Source organism: Neolamprologus brichardi, chromosome 5 (assembly GCF_056152115.1).
Source record: "Neolamprologus brichardi isolate AB-2024 chromosome 5, ASM5615211v1, whole genome shotgun sequence".
Lineage (NCBI taxonomy): Eukaryota > Metazoa > Chordata > Actinopteri > Cichliformes > Cichlidae > Neolamprologus > Neolamprologus brichardi.
The window spans coordinates 24,357,501-24,377,787 of NC_142108.1; the positions used below are offsets into that span (position 1 = coordinate 24,357,501).

The 20,287-nt window shown below is 37.6% G+C and overlaps 2 protein-coding genes across 4 annotated transcripts in view; one reads left to right on the forward strand and one right to left on the reverse strand.

The window, feature by feature from the left end:
* cenpp (centromere protein P) overlaps window positions 1–20,287 on the reverse strand; it is a 100,198-nt gene that overhangs the window by 64,298 nt on the left and 15,613 nt on the right. The window lies entirely within an intron of this gene.
* Window positions 10,405–20,030, forward strand: ogna (osteoglycin, paralog a). The gene is made up of 6 exons (XM_006782964.2): window positions 10,405–10,665; window positions 13,810–13,873; window positions 15,151–15,315; window positions 16,193–16,395; window positions 16,789–16,881; window positions 17,835–20,030. The coding sequence occupies exons 1-6, from the start codon at window positions 10,510–10,512 to the stop codon at window positions 18,003–18,005; spliced, it is 852 nt and encodes a 283-aa protein (XP_006783027.2). The 5' UTR covers window positions 10,405–10,509; the 3' UTR covers window positions 18,006–20,030.

Consider the following 20,287-nt stretch of genomic DNA (forward strand, 5'->3'; position numbering starts at 1 on the left):
AGAACAAGCCAGATGAGATGGGTGGAGTACAAACGGGTAAATAAAAAGTCTAATTTTCCAGAAGGCAAATGAATATGCTGGATTTAGAATATAATGAAACTAAACAGTGAAGAGTACACATTAAACTCAGCATGTGGATTTTCTTCCAAACTCAAACAAGGATAACATTCTGGCATGGGATCACTGTCATATCAAACTCACTGAGAGGTAATTGAAACCATCCAGGCCTGGGGTTCCTGCACCTACACAAGTTTAAACCTTTTAGCAATTTATCAGACATTTTACAGAGAACAACATATGTAGCATGACAAAGTTGTATGTGAAACAGCAAAATTTAAATCCTAGCCACGTTCCCTGTGCATCCACAGCATCTGCTCCCCATCTGATTCTGACAATGGGAACCATGCAATGTGCAGAATGCAGTTTTGCACAGTATCTCTACAATCCTTATTAACACATTAATAAGACACAGATCATAAAAATAATATGTCAAAGTAATAAGCTGTAAAAGATAAAACAAGTTGCTTGTTTATTTTATTTGGAATCTGATATGCAGAAAACCTAGTAAAATATGCAAACAAAGAGTTCAGCCTTCCTATTTAATGCCTGAATACCAGAAAAAATATAAATATTGGAGAAATTACAAACTAACCTGTTGTTTGTAAAACCAAAGTGGTGGTCTCCTTTTGGATTCTGCAGTTGTTCTGTTTTAACCATCAGGTCATCCTCCGGGACTAAATTCCAAAGCTAATTTTCACCATATGAACCACGGCTGGGCAGAAGGAAAATAATTCACTTCAACAGTGAATATGAAGACAGAGTTCTGTATACTTCTTCTCCTGAATGGATTAAATTCCAAAAGATTATAGGAAAAATGGAATAAAACCGCTGTAACACACACCTAATTTCATTTCACTTAGTAAAACAGTCAAAGAAAAGAACGCTTCTGGAACAGATGCAACTTACTTTTATTGGATATGACTGTCCGATAACTATAGATAATGGCTGAGTCATTCAAAAACTGAATTGGTAAGTTGAAACGAATCCATGTAGATAGCTGAAACTTCCTTTCAGAAGTCACAGGCTGCACACAGTACTGTGCAAAAGTTTTACATATTTTAGATGTTTCAGTTTTTCTCCATAAATTAATAACACCAATGAGGCATTTAAACAGTCCCAGAGCCAAATGGAACTTAAAAAGGATTTTTCAACAGATGCCAGCATCAGTCTAGGATTACATAAAACAACATCTCCATCATCCCAAAACAATAGAGGAATGACAAACAGTGCTTTAACAAATGGTTTAACATGTGGTTATACACTTGGGTGGGCTGAAACAACCTTTTTCACAGTGTAAGCCAGTCTTTGACTGTAAGGACATATTTGAGTGTTGCATTACACCAGGGGTCGGCAACCTTTCTGATGATGAGTGCCATCTAAAATTTAAAAAGTCAATGTGCCATATATGACTGCAGTAGCAATACATTTAATAATGCTCTATATTAACAGTTACACACTATATAGAACAACTTTATAGAATTATATTTGTTTGCAGACGTTGGCAGCTATCAGCGAATAGTTATCAGCTATTTTGAAACAAAAACTCCATAGCAGCAAATGAACTGTACAACAGAAAATGCTAATGCTATTTGTGATCTCCTCACAACAATGATAAGAAAAATAATCTGGGCCAATATGGCATGTTTGTTAATACAGTGATACACATGTTAATGTGCTCTGGTCTCCCACTCAGAGACACAGGTCTACGGGTGTCCAGCATTCAGACAGCTACCTCAGGACACTCTTCGTGTGAGAGAAAATCTGCTCACACAGATATGTAGAGCCAAATACTGTCAATAAGGCCTCTGCAATGTTCTTAAGACAGTTAAACTTGTCAGGTATTGATGTCCATTTGGTGAAAATGCAAGCTCCATGAACACGCACAGCTATGGATTCCAGCTGCATTCGCAGTTCTGCAAACTCTGACCCCCACAAAGTCGAGCTTTTCAGTTCAATCAGCTGCATTTCGATGTCCTCTGTGTCCAGCCAGTTAATGCGAGACAAATCCAGCTGCTTTCTGGTTTGATCAGAAAAGAAAACATTGGTCCATACACCTGAAAGTCCTGAAAACGCATAGTGAATTCTATCACGAGTCTACCGATGTATCTGTGTATTTCCGTGGTGCTGATGCTGCGCTGAGCAGACAGCTCCTGAAGCATTTGAAGTGTTGGAATGTGGAAATTTCAACATCGCTTGAAAAAACTGCCAGCTAGCAACGTCCCTCTCACTGGTAGGCTAAGTGATTTTTAGCCAATTACAAGCTGAATCTGGTAGTTGGGGTTGTTAGCTAAGATACTGTCATTAAGACGCAGCACAACTAATGTGTCTATGCGAGCTAATTTGCAATGTGCACCGCTGGCCCGGCCATTTATTTTTTTAATGAACCTTCTCAGACTAATTCACTGCATGTCGTGCCCAGGGCTGGACTGGGACCAAAAAAAATCAGCCGGGGCATTTTGACTAGAGACCAAAGCCTTTGAATGAAAACCAACACTGTTGTGACCAGAAATGGGCAGTAACGCGTTACTTGTAACGCATTACTGTAATCCGATTACTTTTTTCAAGTAACGAGTAAGTAACTAAGTGCTGGAATGTGCAGAAAATAAGTTTAAATATTAAACAAATTTCTTCCAGTCAGAGAATGTTGCATATAATTACATTTTTGCTTGATGTATAAAGTTAAAAGGTTAAAACTAATAAAACAAGTTTTAAAAAGGGACTTTTCCATTGATTACATTTTGTATGATGGATTATATAAAAAAGTAGAATTGGGCTGAAAGATCTATCGCTTTATCACCTATTCAGGTTGTAAATCGTGTTTTTAAAAAGTAACTAAGTAACTAAGTAATTAATTACTTTTGAAAATAAGTAATCAGTAAAGTAACGGGATTACTTTTTGGGGGAAGTAATCAGTAATTAGTTACTGATTACTTTTTTCAAGTAACTTGACCAACACTGGTTGTGACAGTGATGTACACTGTCTTGTTGGTATATGTATGATTTCTATACACTTTACAACAGATATAAAATTTGGTTGTAAGATTATCATAATTATTTATTAAAAGCAAAACATTTTAAATGAGAATAAGAAAGAAAAGTATTTCTTTGTGCCCCCCTTTCCCTGTTAATGCCCTACCTGCCCCCCTGGCAAAACTTTGCTAGACCCGCCCCTGCACAGTTACCAGCTGTCAGCTGCTTAGAAAAGGATCCTGGTGTTATTTGTCTCTCAGAAACAGTATATGACTTCTCTTCAACTCATGCATGTCACTTAAAAGGTAAACCTGTTTCCCCATCACCTGTTCAGCTCTGATAATTCAGTAAGGACATCTCCGTTTCCCTCTCACCACATATCCAAACCTATATCATGGCCAGCAGCTTACGGCTGTGGCTCCAGCAAACATCAGCTGATACTAGAAATTAATATTAAATAAATTCTAACAACAGCTGATCAAGATTAAACGTGCTGCTGTTGTTTAACGGGACCTCTGCTGGGTTCCTGTTTCTGGTGCAAAGTGGGCGATAAACAAACAAGAGAGACGGGACTTGCGTCAGAAAAGCCAATCAGCTGATCATTGATCAGTTTCATGATTGAAGTAGCAACAAGAGAGGGAGGGAGAGAGAAGAAGCAGCTGTGCAGCGTAAAGACACAGAATAAATCCAGCTTTGTGTCTTTTTCCATTCTAGCTGAAATATGGGACAAACTGTGTTCATTCTCAGCTCAATACGAAATGCGTAATATTTTCTCTGAATACGGGACGATTCCGTTTTTTACCGGACGGTTGGCAACTCTACTAACTAACCTTATGAATGAAATAAAGTTCATCATCAGTTACATCATAGCACAACCTAGAAACTCTGTCATGCTAGCTAGGACGCAGTACGAGTTGTTTTAACTGACTGTAAAAAGTCAACACAACGAAAATAAACTCCACCTAAACTTGGTTTATATCTGACCCAGATAGACTGCAGGTCATAACTTCTTACCTGAAGTTCACCTGACACTCGGACCGGTGGCCACCTCGGGTCTCTCCTCCTCCTGCCTCCCCTTTCCCTCATCCACCTGCTGGCCTCTGTGAAAGCTCCGCCACAGCCACCACCAATTCTTTACACAACGGCCAGCATCTGGACAATCCACCACCTATCATTGTTTATACATTACAACAACAACAACAACAACAAAAACATTGGCCCTTGAAAACGAAAAATCACCATCACCGCTATGGCCAATGGCCAGCCCAGCTATGGTCGTGCCATCAGTTAACCCTTCATGTGCCAGCTGTGGCATGTGTGCCCAGGGTTGCCGACCCCTGCACTACACAATCAAATATACGAGTGAGAAAATCAAAACTGACCATCCTTCATAGAAAAATATGAAGTATTAGCAATGTCTTGAAGAGTCAGTCAATTGGTCAGTCCTTCCATCCATCTATCCAGTTTGGGGGAACTAAAATTTAAATATGGCAGCACATGATTTATTGCATCAGAATTCAGGTCGTTTCCAATAAATCTTTTCTCTAAGATAACTCAGGACTCCATGATGACAGTCCTACTTTTTGGGACAAATTCACAGTCAAAGTACAAGAGAAATAATTAAAATGGCAGCCTTTGTCTCATCACTCAACTGACCGATATGTCACTTTCAAGTTTCAAGAAAATACCTTTTTAGTCTTTGGGTTGTAGCCAGTAGACCTAGCAGTTGGTCATTTTAGCAGCAGATAATGCTCTCTTCACAAGTTTAAGTTTAATCTCATAAGGCAAAGTAAAGCTATCTGAATATAGCAGCTGTTCTGTAAGAGGGCAAAAATTGTACTAGAAGATGCCCTTGAAGGGGGAGAGAGCATAAATATTTATGGACAAAGTCCTGGAAATTTATGCTCAGACATTATATACTATCTTGGCATGATATCTAATCATCATTAGAGCATGTTAATTGACTGTTTGTGACCAGTACATGTGTACTATCGTGATCAATATTATATACACATTTATTTTTTGAGTTTGTCTTCTGAGGCATGAGCACTAATCTTCCTGTTTTTATAGAAAATCTTACTTCCAACCAACAAGTAGCACATTCACAGTACAACTAAAGGCTGGTAAGACAGAAGTGCTGATCTTGTATTCCTAAATTGTAAATCTATATAACTTCTTTGGGATTATTTTGATGTAACATAAGGAATGTTGTGATGCTATAAGCTCATACAGATTCATGCATATCTCAGACACTGTTCTGATTTAATTATTAATAATATCACTAGTTGAATAAACCATCAGTAGATGTGTAAAATCACAACTATATAGTATATAAAGGTAAAATGCTCTGTAGAGATGTAGAGTGGGCTGAGAATTTTCTGAACGTTAGTTTGATTCATCTTTATTTAGTTTCACAAGAAGCCTAATTAGAAAACTCAAGTCGTATATTTGTGTTAATTATTAACTTGCAAAACATGCAACATTTGTTACGTAAGAAGTCTCAGAGCTAAAATAAAAAGCCTCACTGTCAGTTTTCCAGTGGCTGGCGGCAGCCCAGAGCTAGCAGGTGGCTATGTCACTACCACAGCACATGGATCTTAGTGGTGGGTTAATACATCATGTCAATAGTCAGCCAGACCCATGCAGACCAAGGCTACATAATGCCTAGCCAGGTGGTCCACCGTGTCGAAAGATGCTCTTCAGTGAAATGGGTGTCTGTGTGTAGAGTACATTTACTCATGCGTATTGTTTTGACTGGGTTGGCCTCAGCCTGCCATTACTTATCGCTCACTTACACCTGTCACCCTAAAACTCAGCTTACCGTCACATTGACCACAGCTGGCAGAAGACAGCAGCCTGAAAAGGGGGAGGGGAACAATATATAGCTGGAAAAATGATAAGGGCGGGGGCAGGGGTGGGGGGTGGCACTATATAGCTGGAAAATGATAACAGTTAACATTTTTAAAAGTGTCAATATGCTTCCAACAAAACACCTTTGATGACTATTGAATTATTATGTGAATTATACAAATTAATAAATTATTAAAACAGAAAAAAAAATTTGTATGTATGTATAATACTCATCCTGCTCCAACTACCATTTAACAAAGAGATGCATTTTGCTCTCAGCTGGCAAACTATTTACCATCCTAATAACCATGGCAGCAGATCACAGAACATATAGGCTTGAATTTGAATTGATTCAAATTCAGCTGTTTTATAGAGACAGAACAAAAATGGAGAGAGCTTTCAGAAGAGTAAGCAAAAGTATAGGGAATTTAGCTGCATACGTGAACGATGCAAACCATTTAAAAAATTAGCTTTCCCAGAGTTTTATGAGGAAGTAAATGTTTTCAATATGTTAGGTAAACCTCAGAAGATACACCCCACATGTTCTGAGAAATGTTGGATGTAAACATCTTTTGCTGTTTACAAGAAAACCCCACTGGGCATCTTTAGTGTGCACAGAACACGACTGGGTGACTGTTGTTAAATTTGATTTGGGACACTTAGACCAAGTCCAGTACAGTCTCAAAAATTGGTGCTGCTAGTTAAGAGAATAAAATCTTTCTCTCTTGTCCAACTCTCAAGGCTGAGTTTACAACCCTTTCGCTTTCATTTAGTCATCCACCAGGTCAATCAACACAGGAATTATTTTCTGTGTTCGTGTTTCTGTAGTGGTACACAAGAATTCAATGGCTTTAAAAAGGTTTATTCATGTTCACAAACAGATTGAGCGTGACAGGAACATTCCCAACACGGCGGGAATAATGTGCGTTTAGTGTGTTATTGTGGGTGGCTTTCCCGAGTGATTCCTTTGTTGTGGAGTGAAATACCAGTGAAACACCCTGACAGCCCAACTGTGGTATAGAAAATTAGTGACAGTAAAAACATTCTCTAGTTGCTGGCCCTCTTCCCAGAGTCATAAAAGTTTAAAGGTGTTCATAATTGCTAACACACCTGTAACAGTCTGGGCTCATGTTCCTTGGATGTTTATATCTGGGCCCCCTTCTTTTTCCTCTACTCTTGAAGGCTGAGATGGTCACATGTTTCCTATTTAACCATTTTCCTCTTACACTTCAGTCATTTCTCTTCAGCTTTACTTGTTTATAGAGAAGTACTGCCTTTTATAGATCATTTTAATTTCAATATATTTTTATGAAAAACACACAGACACACACAAAATAAATTTCTTAAGAACTGCTCTGGACAAGTCCAACATTTCTGTGATTTCTCTGACAAGAACAGCTGGACCTCAACAGCTGTTAAATAGCCTAAGAGTCTCTCTGGTTTTATTACTAAGAATCTCTTGGCCTTTCTGCTTTGGAAAATACTCCCATAGGTTTTTCCTTTTTTGTTCATTTCCCAGCAATTCTGCTTTTAATTTATTTGTGACATTTTTCATGTTTACCATATTAGCTGTTATTTATTGATGTCTTATTGCCAATTAAGTACTTTATTACACTTTTAAAACACAAGCCTGTGGAGGTCTGACCGATGCTAAAATAAAGAGATGTATTGATTAAAATGCTGAACGGCTGAGATATGACCAGAATGCTGAGTGCATAGATCCTTGTTTTATGTTAGCATTTGCTGTGCCCACTTTTCTCTCATCAACCAGAAAACAAGAACACATTCACATTTTGCCTTAAGTTTTACTGCTTGGCAAAAATTTTAATAGATAAATAATTAATATGCATACTTGAACTCCTTAACTTGAGTCAGCAACTCTAAACCTGTGTCAATTTATTGTCTTACAGCAAAGTGCTTTGGCCTTAAACATGGTTCACACCCTCCCCCCCAGTTATGTCAGGCAACAGACTGCTCTGAATATGGTCTTCAAGAGGGCTAAAACTGAACTCTGTGTGACATTAGGCTGTTCTTATGTCAACATGACCAATGTAAGGGAAACATATCGATAACAGTGAGAGAGGTTCAAAGTCAGCTGTTATAATGGTCTTGCGACCAAGTATAGTGTGACTGCTGCTATGATGTTACTCTATTAACCATTCAACAGCTAATATCCAAATACATCAAATCTGATGTCATACCTAAGCTTACCTATTACATGCATTTGGATGGACTGCAGTTAACTTATACAAATCATACTGGGTTTTAAGGCAAAAATACAAGAAATTTAATCATCAATTACAAGCATTTTATTGTTTACAGTTGCATGATGCATGATAAGGTTTGTATTGGACTGTCTTTACAGGAAACTGCTGGCAAGAACAGAAGTTTTACTTTACCTTTGATACAAATGATTCCTTGCTATAACAGTCTGTTTAATCTACTGGTCAGTCAGCCTGTGATTTAAGTTGTTGAATGAAATACCTCTAAATGCCTCTATACCATTTAGGCACCATAAAAATATTATAAATTTTTATACAAATAATATCTAGTGTCCTCCCACACCACTTTTGAACATATGTACCCAAGAACTTAAGACCTAAATGCAACCAAAAACTATATAAATGAGAAGTCCCAACACAAAGCTTACACATCAGAAAGCAGGACTCAAACTAAAACGTTCAAAGAAGAGAAGCCTTTGAACATTTGAACAACATTTTCATTCAAGACACCCCAACATCAGGAAGGAAGAAATAAAGAAACCAAATGCTCCTGCTGGAGGGACTGTCCTGGGCCCAGGCTCACCCAGTCACGAGTCCTCAGTTTAACTGATAAAGCGCCTTTGGTCAGCAACAGTAGGAGAGTGGTTCTGACAGAACACTTTTTTAACACTTGCACTGCTTTAAAACTTCATAAAATAACGTCAAATGCTAGTATGCTTACCATCTTGAATGATTCTACAATAAGTCAAGTCTATGAAAAACACACAATGACTTCAAGGGAGATGAAGACATAGTCTGTGCACAGCTGCTTATGCTACATCATATCCGAAGTAAAGAATTGCTTCTCAGATATTACTCCCGTAATTTCACAAACAGGATAACAAATGAAGGTAAAAAAAAAATCATCATAAAGTGTATCAGTAACATGTTAGACTATGAGCCTCTACAGTAGCTTCAGGCAACTGGAAATGTCACATGTGGAAATGTCACACACAAATGTCATATGGTTTACATATGATGGTTAAATGGTTACAGTTTAAGTTTTAAACAGTGACCGAAACATCAAAAGCCAAAATTGTGGCCCAACTAGGGCATGAAGCGAACCATGAATTTGGATAATCATTACACCCTAACTTATACAAGATTAAAAGTGGGTAACATGCCCACAGGACATCCTTAACGGGATCTGACAAGACAGACCTTAAGTACACCAATATTTGCTTTTAGGTATTATACAACAATGCTAGAGGGGAAAAAATTAAATACAGAAAACACTCAGCAGATGCTTAAAGTCCTTTGAGAAGCAAGTCTCTGGGCACTCATTTTGGTAGTTAATTTAAAGAATGACATAAATTACCTTTAATTTCAGTGGTCATGGAGACATAAGGACTGCATGTATAGAATTATCAGTCAAATCTGCCAAAAGCCACTTATAATTTGCTGACTTAATAAGGCTTTAAAAATCTTTTTTTCCACCATTGACGGTTTCCCATCATCATCATCATCTGCCACAGATTTTAATTCAAGACTGAGTGCCATGACTATCACTTGCAATGGCTGCTTGAATCAAGCAGCATTCTTCCAAAAATTGAATGTGAATCTTAAAGAAGACTGTTACGTCCCTCTGCAGCCCCTAATCATCATTAATTAAAAAGGTAAGTTCTACCTATACAACTGCGTAGATGATTGTTATGGCTTCATATCAGCAGAGAGCAGATCATTTTTTGTTAATAATTTTAAAATGATGATATGACTAACTAAAAGCAATTCCAGCCTGAAACATTAGTTACTGAAAGAGCTGTCCAGAAAGAAAACATGAATATTGGTAAATCCCAGCCTATAAGAAGTGCTTACTTGATGGCTGTTAAATGAATTGTCTGACCAACGGCTAAGAGAATAACATAGTAGGAGAAGAAGAAAAACACTGATCCAGCCTAATGAAAGATAGGTTGGTTATTATAAGTCATTACAGAGTGGCTGGGCAGAGACCACAGACATTCCTTCTGACAAAAAACACTCACACTTTGGTTGTCAACTTTCGGTTTTTCTGCTTTCTCTGCATATTTTTTTCCTGTACACACTTAGGGACATTTAGGAGAAAAATGGACACTTTATTCTTTCTCATCATTTTCCATATGTGCCTCATTTTGGTGTGTGCGCTTCTCACTGTACATCCTGTCTGTGTCCAAGTCTGTCTCTCAGCAGATGGATGGTGGGTGGTCAGGAAAGGGTTAAGTGCTGCGCTCTATAAACTCTGCTTTAAGAGTCTGCTGGAAGCTACTGGTTCAGCCTTTAAATAGAGTCATTTGACACATTCAACCAGGGGCTTGTGGCAAAAAGCAGCTGCTGACCCAAACTCAGACTTTAAGGCGAGCTGGTGTGTCTGCATCACACTGTTTTGGACAGCATGAAGACGCTCTTTTTCACCTGTATGCTGGTGCCATGGCTGATGGCAGCCTCAACCAGGACTTTCGACCACAACTCACAGCTGATACCAGGATCTCTAGCTGGCAGTCAACTGAATGGATACTTCAGTGACTATTTAAAATCAAAGAGGGCTAGGGTGAGAACTTTATTATTTGTATTATTATTTCTTTGGGATGGATTTATGTGATTATATCTACTACTGTTGGTGTTTTCTTTTATTTTTCTAGCCTTTTTTAATTTGTTAAAGTTTTGTCATTTTTTTTAATCAAGATGTTAAAAAGTTTGTTTTGACAGCATTAACTCAGAAGATCATTTTTTATATTTGTCACAGTGTTAAATAATGACAAAAGGTGGTTATTTTGACACACCAAAGATAAATAATTCCAATAATGACCAGGCATGCATATTGAAATAAATCAAAGGCACAAGGATAATATTCTTATTCTTAATGAATAAGAGGCATAGTTTCAAGACTGCAGTGAAACCAGACAAAACCAGAAAACTTTATTGAGAGCAGGTTGGATAAAATGAAAACGCAATTTGAGCAATGCTTTACAAAGAGGGAGAAAGAAGGTTTGCTTAATAGCTGGGCACATTCAAAATCAATTAATTCTACCACATTACACAAGCAATAATTAATCCACTTCATGGTTTAGTTGATAATCCACTTTCTGCTACTTGGTAATGGCAGCATCTGTTAGCACTTCATTTCACTGTCCTCCTCTTCTAACAGATAATCCATTAAGCTCACAGCTCCAACACACATACACAACCCATTTCTGTGGAGTCTTACCAAAACACAACCCTGGGTCGACCACACTAACCCTGTTCTAACCACACTAACCCCCTTAAGAAATATTTGGATGGATTAAAACCAAAATCTGGTCTGATTTCTCCTTCAGAAAACACTTGAAGGAAGAGAAAAACCCACAAACAATCCACAGGGAGAGAGAGAGTGAGACAAATGTGGAGTGTGACAACACAATACAGCTATGGAACCATAACTTCAGTTTGAATACCAGCTGCTTTTCATTTTTCAGTGACAGACCTTATACCTATTGGTGCTGCTACAATTAGCTATTTACCAAAAGGTTATTATGTTAACTTTTTAATCCACAATGTGCAAAGCTCTTCTTCTTTCTTTCAACTGGCTCGACACCAGGTCAGTTGGTTTAGGGACTCAGCAGTAGGAATGGAGCCCGTATTTTGCTCAAGGCTATTCAATAATGATGCTATTTGTTTATGAGTTATGTAAAGGTATTCTAGTTTCCTTCTCTAATGCTTAATGTTTGCAAACATGCTTTTGTGAGGTGCCTTCGTCTTCACTCAGCTAGAAGACTGAAATATAACTCAAACTAAAAACGGTCAGCCATGTCACAAGTTCTTTTGTTGTTTAACTAAATGAAGAAAGCTAGCATATTTTTTTCTTTGCAGTAACCTCCAGCAGCATATTGCTTTGTTCCACCACCTTATAAGACACTTTCAAACAATCACACAACAAATGGCCAAAGACCTTTTGAATTATTCCAGATTTGTGGTTTTGTTAAATTAGGGTAGGTCCACTGCCTCAAATCTCAAAACATACCTAGACTTTTTTTTAACGCTAAAAACTAACATATCGTTTCGTCATCTGCGTAGCCATATGGGTCCATATAACTTAAATTTGAGTTTTGTGCTTTATAGGTACTGTATAGTTCTCCATCTTCGGTCGTGTTCTTAGTATAAGCATGCTCACATAGAAAATCTCCAAAAATCCAAAAAGAGGAGTTTCTTCATTTTGAAAACCTCACATAATTTTTTCTATCATGGGATTTGTCCAATATGTGGTTTCCATGCACCATGAAATGCCCTTAAGAATGCACAAAACCCACCTACCTAATTCTCTTTAGTTTTCAAGTTGCAGCACTACAATATTACCCAGGTTTCAGTTCACAAACCCTGGTTGGTCACTAGTCACTGGGAGTACTTCAGAAGACAAGTTCTGACCATATATGAACAGTATCATACATCAGAGCCAGCAACTTTGGACAATAAATTCCCCACATTCCCACAAACAGACTGCAATTACTATAGCTTTTTTCTTGTCTTACTGACAGCTCAAAGTTCTCTACACTACAACTTACATTTACCTATATACGCATACAGTGCTTTATTCTAAGCACTTCATGTGTCTTACATCCACAGGCAGTTTATCCCCATTTAACCTTACATGTAAATGTCTGGACTGAGAGTAGCCAGATTACCTGAAGGAGACTGTGGCAAAAATAAGGCACGGCGGGACCACAGGGTATCATTCAGAGCCATCTTTATTGACATCTCACCACAACACCAACCCCAACCCCTGAGTCCCTGTGTTTTAACACGGCGGGCGTGATTGCGGATGCCATGCAGGTGCGTCCGCACGGCACCGCAGACCACGCCCCACCACAGAGACCTACAAAGGCACAAGGAGAACACAAAATCCACATTCCTGTTGGCCTCAGCTAACTATGGTGTTGAACTGTCTCGCTGTAAGGCGATAATGCTAACCACTGTAGAAAAAAAAAAAAAGAAACAATTTCCTCAAGTTCTCAGCCAGTATCCTCTTGGAGTTTGGCTACTCTGTCACAAATTGCAGCATCTTCATTCATTTTAGAAAAGGAATGCTGTATTGGCATACTGACGGAGAATATGTGGCAACTCAGGCCAAAGCAAAGCTACAAAACAAAATCTGGCTAATCCATCGCACAATAGAGACAAACATCCAACAGTGTACTGATCTCGCCAGTCACATAAATCCCAACACGTATTCCTGTTGAAACCCACCTGGAGACTGGAGACCATGATAACTAGCCTGAGTTGAAAAATTCTGGCTTCTGGTTCCTTGATCTACAGTCTTGCAGTGTTACTAAACCCTCAAAGAGCTGTAAATGAAACTAGACATACTGGTTCATCTTCTTACTTGCACTTTTTGCAATATGAACCTACCAAAACAGGCAGCTGTAATGTTTACAGTCTCATTATGTCAAAGCTATGTACACAGCGACCCTGTATAACTAACAGCTGATGAAAAGCTCAGGCTCAGGAATCTCTTATAGCTAGCTGCTGCAAGTTGAGCCAAGCACAAGGCAATGCATATACTTTTACACTGTTGTATAACATTTATTCGGTTCCTACCTCAAATTTGATATACTGTAATATTTAAGCATTTTTCCAAACTGACCTAACCCTAGCAGTGTTGATGTTTTGCTCTAGCCAATGATCTGGCCGTTATATGAACAGGCCATGTTTTCTCCTGCAGAGGGCGCTGCCTCCTGCTGATGAACCTGATGACAACCCAATTACAGCGGAAGCAGATGCCGCTGGTAAGAGAAAGACCTACTCTACCTGCACCTGATGTCACACACAAGAAAATGCATCTCAGATTTGATCTTTCTTAGACCTTCATAATATTGTTAAAGTCGACGAACAATGAACATTCCTTGGACCAAGATTATGAACTACACCAAGAGTATGAACCAGATCATGGTCCTTTTGTCTGGGTTAACATTCAAGCTTTCGCCTTTAATTGTTTGAAATCACGAGCACATGCTGGCAAGGAACTCCATAATGCTTAGCTGGATAACAATACCTTGATGCAATTCATAGTGTCCATAACAATAAATCCCTTGAGTATCTCAAACAGCTTAGGATTTTGTAAGGTTTAATACCTATTAAGTTGGGTATACACTGTGAGATTTTGGAATGTGAAAGAACACGAAAGAATTAAAACAGTATCTTTGGCCTTGGCTCCAAAACAGCAGTCCTATTGTGCATAGTAAGAGAGGTTCAAAGTTGTCCATCTTACCTGGAAGGACACCTGGGACAAAATTTAAACACCACTCACATTGTTAGATGAATATCCTAAATTTCTAACACTGCTTCATATTTACACTTGTGGGAAAACAAAACTAAACTAAATATAAAACTAAATGCCTTAACAGATTATTACTGCTTACTTGTGTTTACCAAGGACTGACATTGAAAAGAGACTTTAGTGACTAGAATAAACTATGCTAAATACTACTACTACTACTACTTGTACTACTAAAGACTACTGATGGAAACTGTATAGCCCAGATAAACTTATTTGTAATGTACATTTAAAAATAAAGGTTGAATAAAGGCCTTTACCTTGGAACTGAAGATACAAAAAAAGATATTATCTCTCTCTCTCTCATATATTTATGTGTGTGTATAAGAGAGAGAGAGAGAGTGCTGGGGCACTGTATTTTCTGTGCATGTATGGGTTTCATTTGAGTGCTCTGGTTTCCCCCACAAGCCAAAGACATACTTCTTAAGTTATAATTTCTTGTTCTTAATAATTCTTTACGTTGTTTGTGTCACAACAGTCAGACATTTATATGTCTGACCACCATGGGGTAAACATCTGTTAATCTAATAGCACTAGTGTAAATGTATGGTAGTCTGTCTCTATTTATTGTCCCTGTGATCAACTGCCCAGGGTGTACCCTGCCTCATGCCTTCTCCTGAGACATACTCTAGTGCCCAAAATAAAAAGCAATTACTTATGGCTTAAATGTAGTAAGGCCATATAGACTTTGAAGCCGCCTTGGTTTTTATGGATGCCTTTGTGTTGCAGACCTTCCCACCTGTCTGCTGTGTGTGTGTCTGACTGGCTCGGTGTACTGTGAGGAGGTCAGTCCAGACATGACCTCCATTCCCACACTACCTAAAGAAACAGCCTATTTGTATGCACGCTTCAACAAAATAAGAAAGATCAAAAACAAAGACTTTGCTCAAATTGGTAAGTCTTAACATGGTTACTCCAGAGTTTGTTGATTAATCCATCTGTTCAAAACTCAAGTTTCTGCTTACCATTCAGCAATTTAAAAAAAAAAAAATATATATATATATATATATATATATATATATATATATATATATTTTTTTTTTTTTTTTTTTTTTTTTTTTAATGGGACGTAGTCAGTTGTTGGACACAGATTCACAACAGGATATTATGTTAAGTGCTGGGGCACTGTATTTTCTGTGCTTGTATGGGTTTCATTTGAGTGCTTTGGTTTCCTCAACAAGCCAAAGACATACTTCTTAAGTTATAATTGCTTGTTCTTAATAATTCTTTACGTTGTTTGTGTCACAACAGTCAGACATTTAAACGTCTGACCACCATGGGGTAAACATCTGTTAATCTAATAGTCCTAGTGTAAATTTATGGTAGTCTGTCTCTATGTATTGCCCCCCTGTGATCAACTGCCCAGGGTGTACCCTGCCTCTTGCCTTCTCCTGAGACATACTCTAGTGCCCATACTTGGACAAATGGTTAAGACAAAGGATGAAGATTTTGTTGATAAGAGTAGGATTTGAAATTTTGGGGGTCCTGGGAGAGGAGATTTAAAAGATCCCATCACTCACCAGTAGGAAAAATTATTAATCTAGTGCAAAACTTCAACTTTCTAAGTCAGAGTTTGCAGATATCTGCTTCATTATAAACAGTCAACTATTATCTATACTAATCAAGGGACATGATAAGTCATTATTTGTACTGTATGACTTAGCTTTTAGTCATATGTATCAACTGCATGTTCACTTTTCTGTAATTGATGAAAGTAGCACAACTTCTTTGTTTCTTTTTTCTTTTTTTTTAAACCCTCACCTATCAACAGTGACTTTAAAGAGGATCGACCTGACAGGGAATTTGATCTCCGAGATTGAAGATGGAGCCTTCTCCAAGCTAACCCTCCTGGAGGAATTATCTCTGGCTGAGAATCAGCTGGTCAAACTTCCTGCACTCCCTGCCAAACTCACATCTTTCAATGCCAACTACAACAAGCTCAAAACCAAAGGAGTGAAGGCTAATGCTTTCAAGGTACATCATGACCTCTACCAACAAACAACCAACTCTGGTGACTGATTTGGAGATAAAAAAAAAACCTAAAAGGTTTTACTAAAACATACAAACTGACAATGAGCCATGTCAACTATCCTTAGCAGTGATCACAAATATTTTACATGTTCCTGAAAGGGTAAATCATCTTGTTAACCACCTAATTGTATAAATGCTCCAAGATACTATACTTTCCAGGTGAGATGAATATCAATGCTTGAATTTCTCAAAATGTTACCAGAGAATTATGACAAGGTATTATCTTTATATACAGTACACCATCAATTCAACACAGTGTTAGTACAACTAACTACTAAAGTTGATGTGTCTTGGCAGTCCAACTTTCTTTCTCCAAATCTTTTTTGTTTCCAACAGAAACTCACCAAGCTGGTTAACCTGTACCTGTCCGACAACATGCTGGAGGCTGTTCCATACATCCCAGAGAGTGTTCGGAGCTTACATCTTCAGGTTTCTATGTTTTATTAACATAAAAATACATTGATTTTGGTCACCAGTGACATCATCAAATTGGTACACAACTTGTGTTCTAGAGTAGGGTTTGATAAACTTCTCCATAGGGGCCTACTGTACTGAGTTCCACAGTAAAAACGCATACTGTGTGGCCCAAATGCAACAGCACTACTGCCAAATGGATTAAAGGAATGGTGCAGTTCCTGCATTTGCTAGTATGCACAAGGCTCCATGCAGATGCAGGCCAACCAATTTTTCGTGCCCACTCAGGAACATCTGCCAAGATGCACACAATGCACTTGCTATGCATGTGTGTAAATTTCAAAGAGCTATGAAAGGAAAGACTGTCTGTGGCGTCTGCAGCTGTTTGTGTCCTTGCCCACAACTGAGCATGGGTTTGCTTAGAGACACTGCTGGGAAGTTAATTCCCTGTCTACCATCATGAAAAGACTGCATGTGTGCTACTTCAGCAGGAGAGCTTTGTTGCCTGTCATAACTTGTGACCATTAAGTACATGAATATCAGCCTTTATGTTTTTTAATATGTGTAAAAAGAGCTTATTTGCCTTTCATCCACACAAACTCGGTGACTCAAAAACTTGGGAATGAACTAGTCAACCCCAGTTATATTAGACACAAATTTAAAGTCAGACTATAATGCCCTCCTTCTGTTTTCTCTCATTCTGAGATGATGACAGATCAATGTGGTCACCCCTACATTCACATCCAGACTGATCTCTGTTGCAAGTACTGGTCATATGTAGGAATGCCAAAATGAAAGTACACCATGACTTTATTAGTTACTTTTGAGAATCACTCTACCCATTGTTGATCTACAAGATCCCTCTCCGTTGGTACAACCCTTTTCTAGATTAAATTTAAAACCTGAAATTTTTATTAAAAGTGAGGTGTAAAAAAAGACTCTACCAATATTATTTTATTTTCTTCCAGAACAACAACATCACTGAGGTCAATGTGGACACCTTCTGCAGGTCCAATGACACCTATTACCTACGACCAAGTCTTAATGAAGTCCGCCTTGATGGCAACCCAGTGGTGCTGTCAAAATACCCCGACAACTTCACCTGTATGAAAGTACTGCCTGTTGGAAAGTACCGTTGAGGAGACTGAAATTTAACTGCACTCCCTTTGTTGCTGATGGAAGTTTTCCCACAACAAAGAGCTGGGAGACACCATGGTATTTTGGATTTGTGGAGCTGGTCCCACAGATGTCAACGTTTTTACTTCGGCAAACCTACAATCAGCATGTATCAGGTCAAAATCAAACCTCTGACTGGACTGAAGGTGTTCATTAACTCACCTAAAGGCCTTTTACTGACTGGTGGGCAGTAAAGGGAATTTCATTAGTGTAATTAATCTCAATATGCTTCAAACAACCAGTTTGTCTAACCACATTTAAAATTAGTGTTTCTACCTGTAATCAAAATAACAGAGTCAAAGCCGGCTGTCATGTATACTTGGCTTAATCCCTTATGTCTTTAAAATAACTGTAATGTGGTGTATTACCCTTGGTGCACTGAATCATTTTACACCTGCACACACATAACCATTGAAGTGGCAGTATTTGTTAGATTGTTGCAATTTCTAAGGCTTAAATCCCACAAGGACTTTACTGGTAGCCTTAAAGTACCCTTTTCACAGGTAATAAAATGCTACTACAACTACTATAATCCTATAAATGAGTGCAGCAGTTTTAACAGTTCTACTCTGACAGTCCAAGTTGTTGTTTCATTTTGACCTGCTGATTTACTACATGGATGAACCAATCTTAACAACAACAAAAAAATCCCAAAACAAACAAAACTACTTGTGACCTTGAAACAACAGAAACACCTCCTGTCACAAACGAAGAGGCTTTCTTGCAGCCCAATGTCTTCACATTGTTAGTAGACTGTATCTAATTGTGAGCAGTAAGAAAATGTATTTATATTTCAAGTTATTTACTGTAAGCATCTTCATTTTTGCTGTTTTTGCTCATCTAAACAACTGACTTTTAGCGCAAAATCTGACATTTCGAAGTTTTACCTAAAATTAGCAAAAAAATACTACATCAAAAACAATAGATCTAAATAAATGGACCCAAGGCAGATTTTTCCGATTTACCTCTGAGTAAAGGGCACTCAATATATGACTGAAGTGCAGTTTAATTGATGCATTAGTAATTATAATAATGCTTTATTTTTAAAGTTTCACATTCAGTTTCTTCACAATTAAATTGTCACAGCTGAATGAAAATTGTGGTACAAAAAGTATATTTAGACATTTTTAGTAAAGCCAAATCTAAACATGCTGATAACTGACATAATTCATGCTGTCTGGTCTGTATGTTTAATCTAGGACTCTGGCACGTTCCTGTATGGGAAGATCCATATTTATCACAAACTGACCCTTCATGCAACCCTGTTTTGACCCATGTGTTTTCTAGTGAGCTGTTCCTATCTTTACTTGTCTTTAAGAAAGTCATTACTTGACATTTTAGAGTCCTGACAACAGAAGGAGGGAAGAAGCAGGATTGAAGTAATTTTAGTTATACAAAAGGAATACTTGATATCTGCATGCTGATCTATATCTAGTAGATCTATATCTTCAATAGAACATTGTCACATGTCCAAAAAAAAAAAAACCCCAACAACAACAACAAAAATATATTCTAACTGGCCACAAATCTGTGATCATTATTAACATTCCTCTTTACATTAACTGTATGTAGCTTTAAGATATTTTTTTTTTCTTTGCTGATTAAAAACTACATTTCTTGAAATACAAGAATATTGTGTAAATACGTTAACTAAGTGAAAAGTGTGTGTTGTTCTGCTATGGTGTGGATTAATTGCACTTTTCATTATTCCATTAGACTTAAGTATTTTGTGACTTACCTTTGTTTTCTTAATTTATAGACTCCAGCAGAAATGAACTGGGGAACAATGTATCTATGAATTATAGTAATGTGAAAGTTACTCCTCTTGCTTCTATAGTGTCTTACGTTTGTTCCCAACTCTTCCCTACCATTAATTAAAATTAATTTAGAGATTATTACTGATGTGAATAAGATAGTGGTGTACAGGAATATGTTACATGGCTATGTTTGAAGATATTCTAATAAAGTTCAACTTTTTTTTAATATAATGTGTTTGAAATCAATATTAGAGTAAGCTTCACTTAAAAGCACTTAAGGTGGTTAGTTAGACTAGAAATTTACTGTAGAAATGCCAGTTAATTTCGAAAAATAATATTGTTTTCAATATATAAATTATATATTACAACAACATGAATATATTTACTTAGAAAATTCACAACCATGTTAAATATGTATTTTGCCCACTCTACAGCTACTATGTGTCCATTACACATTTATTACAATAGTAAAGTGAATAGTAGAAGAT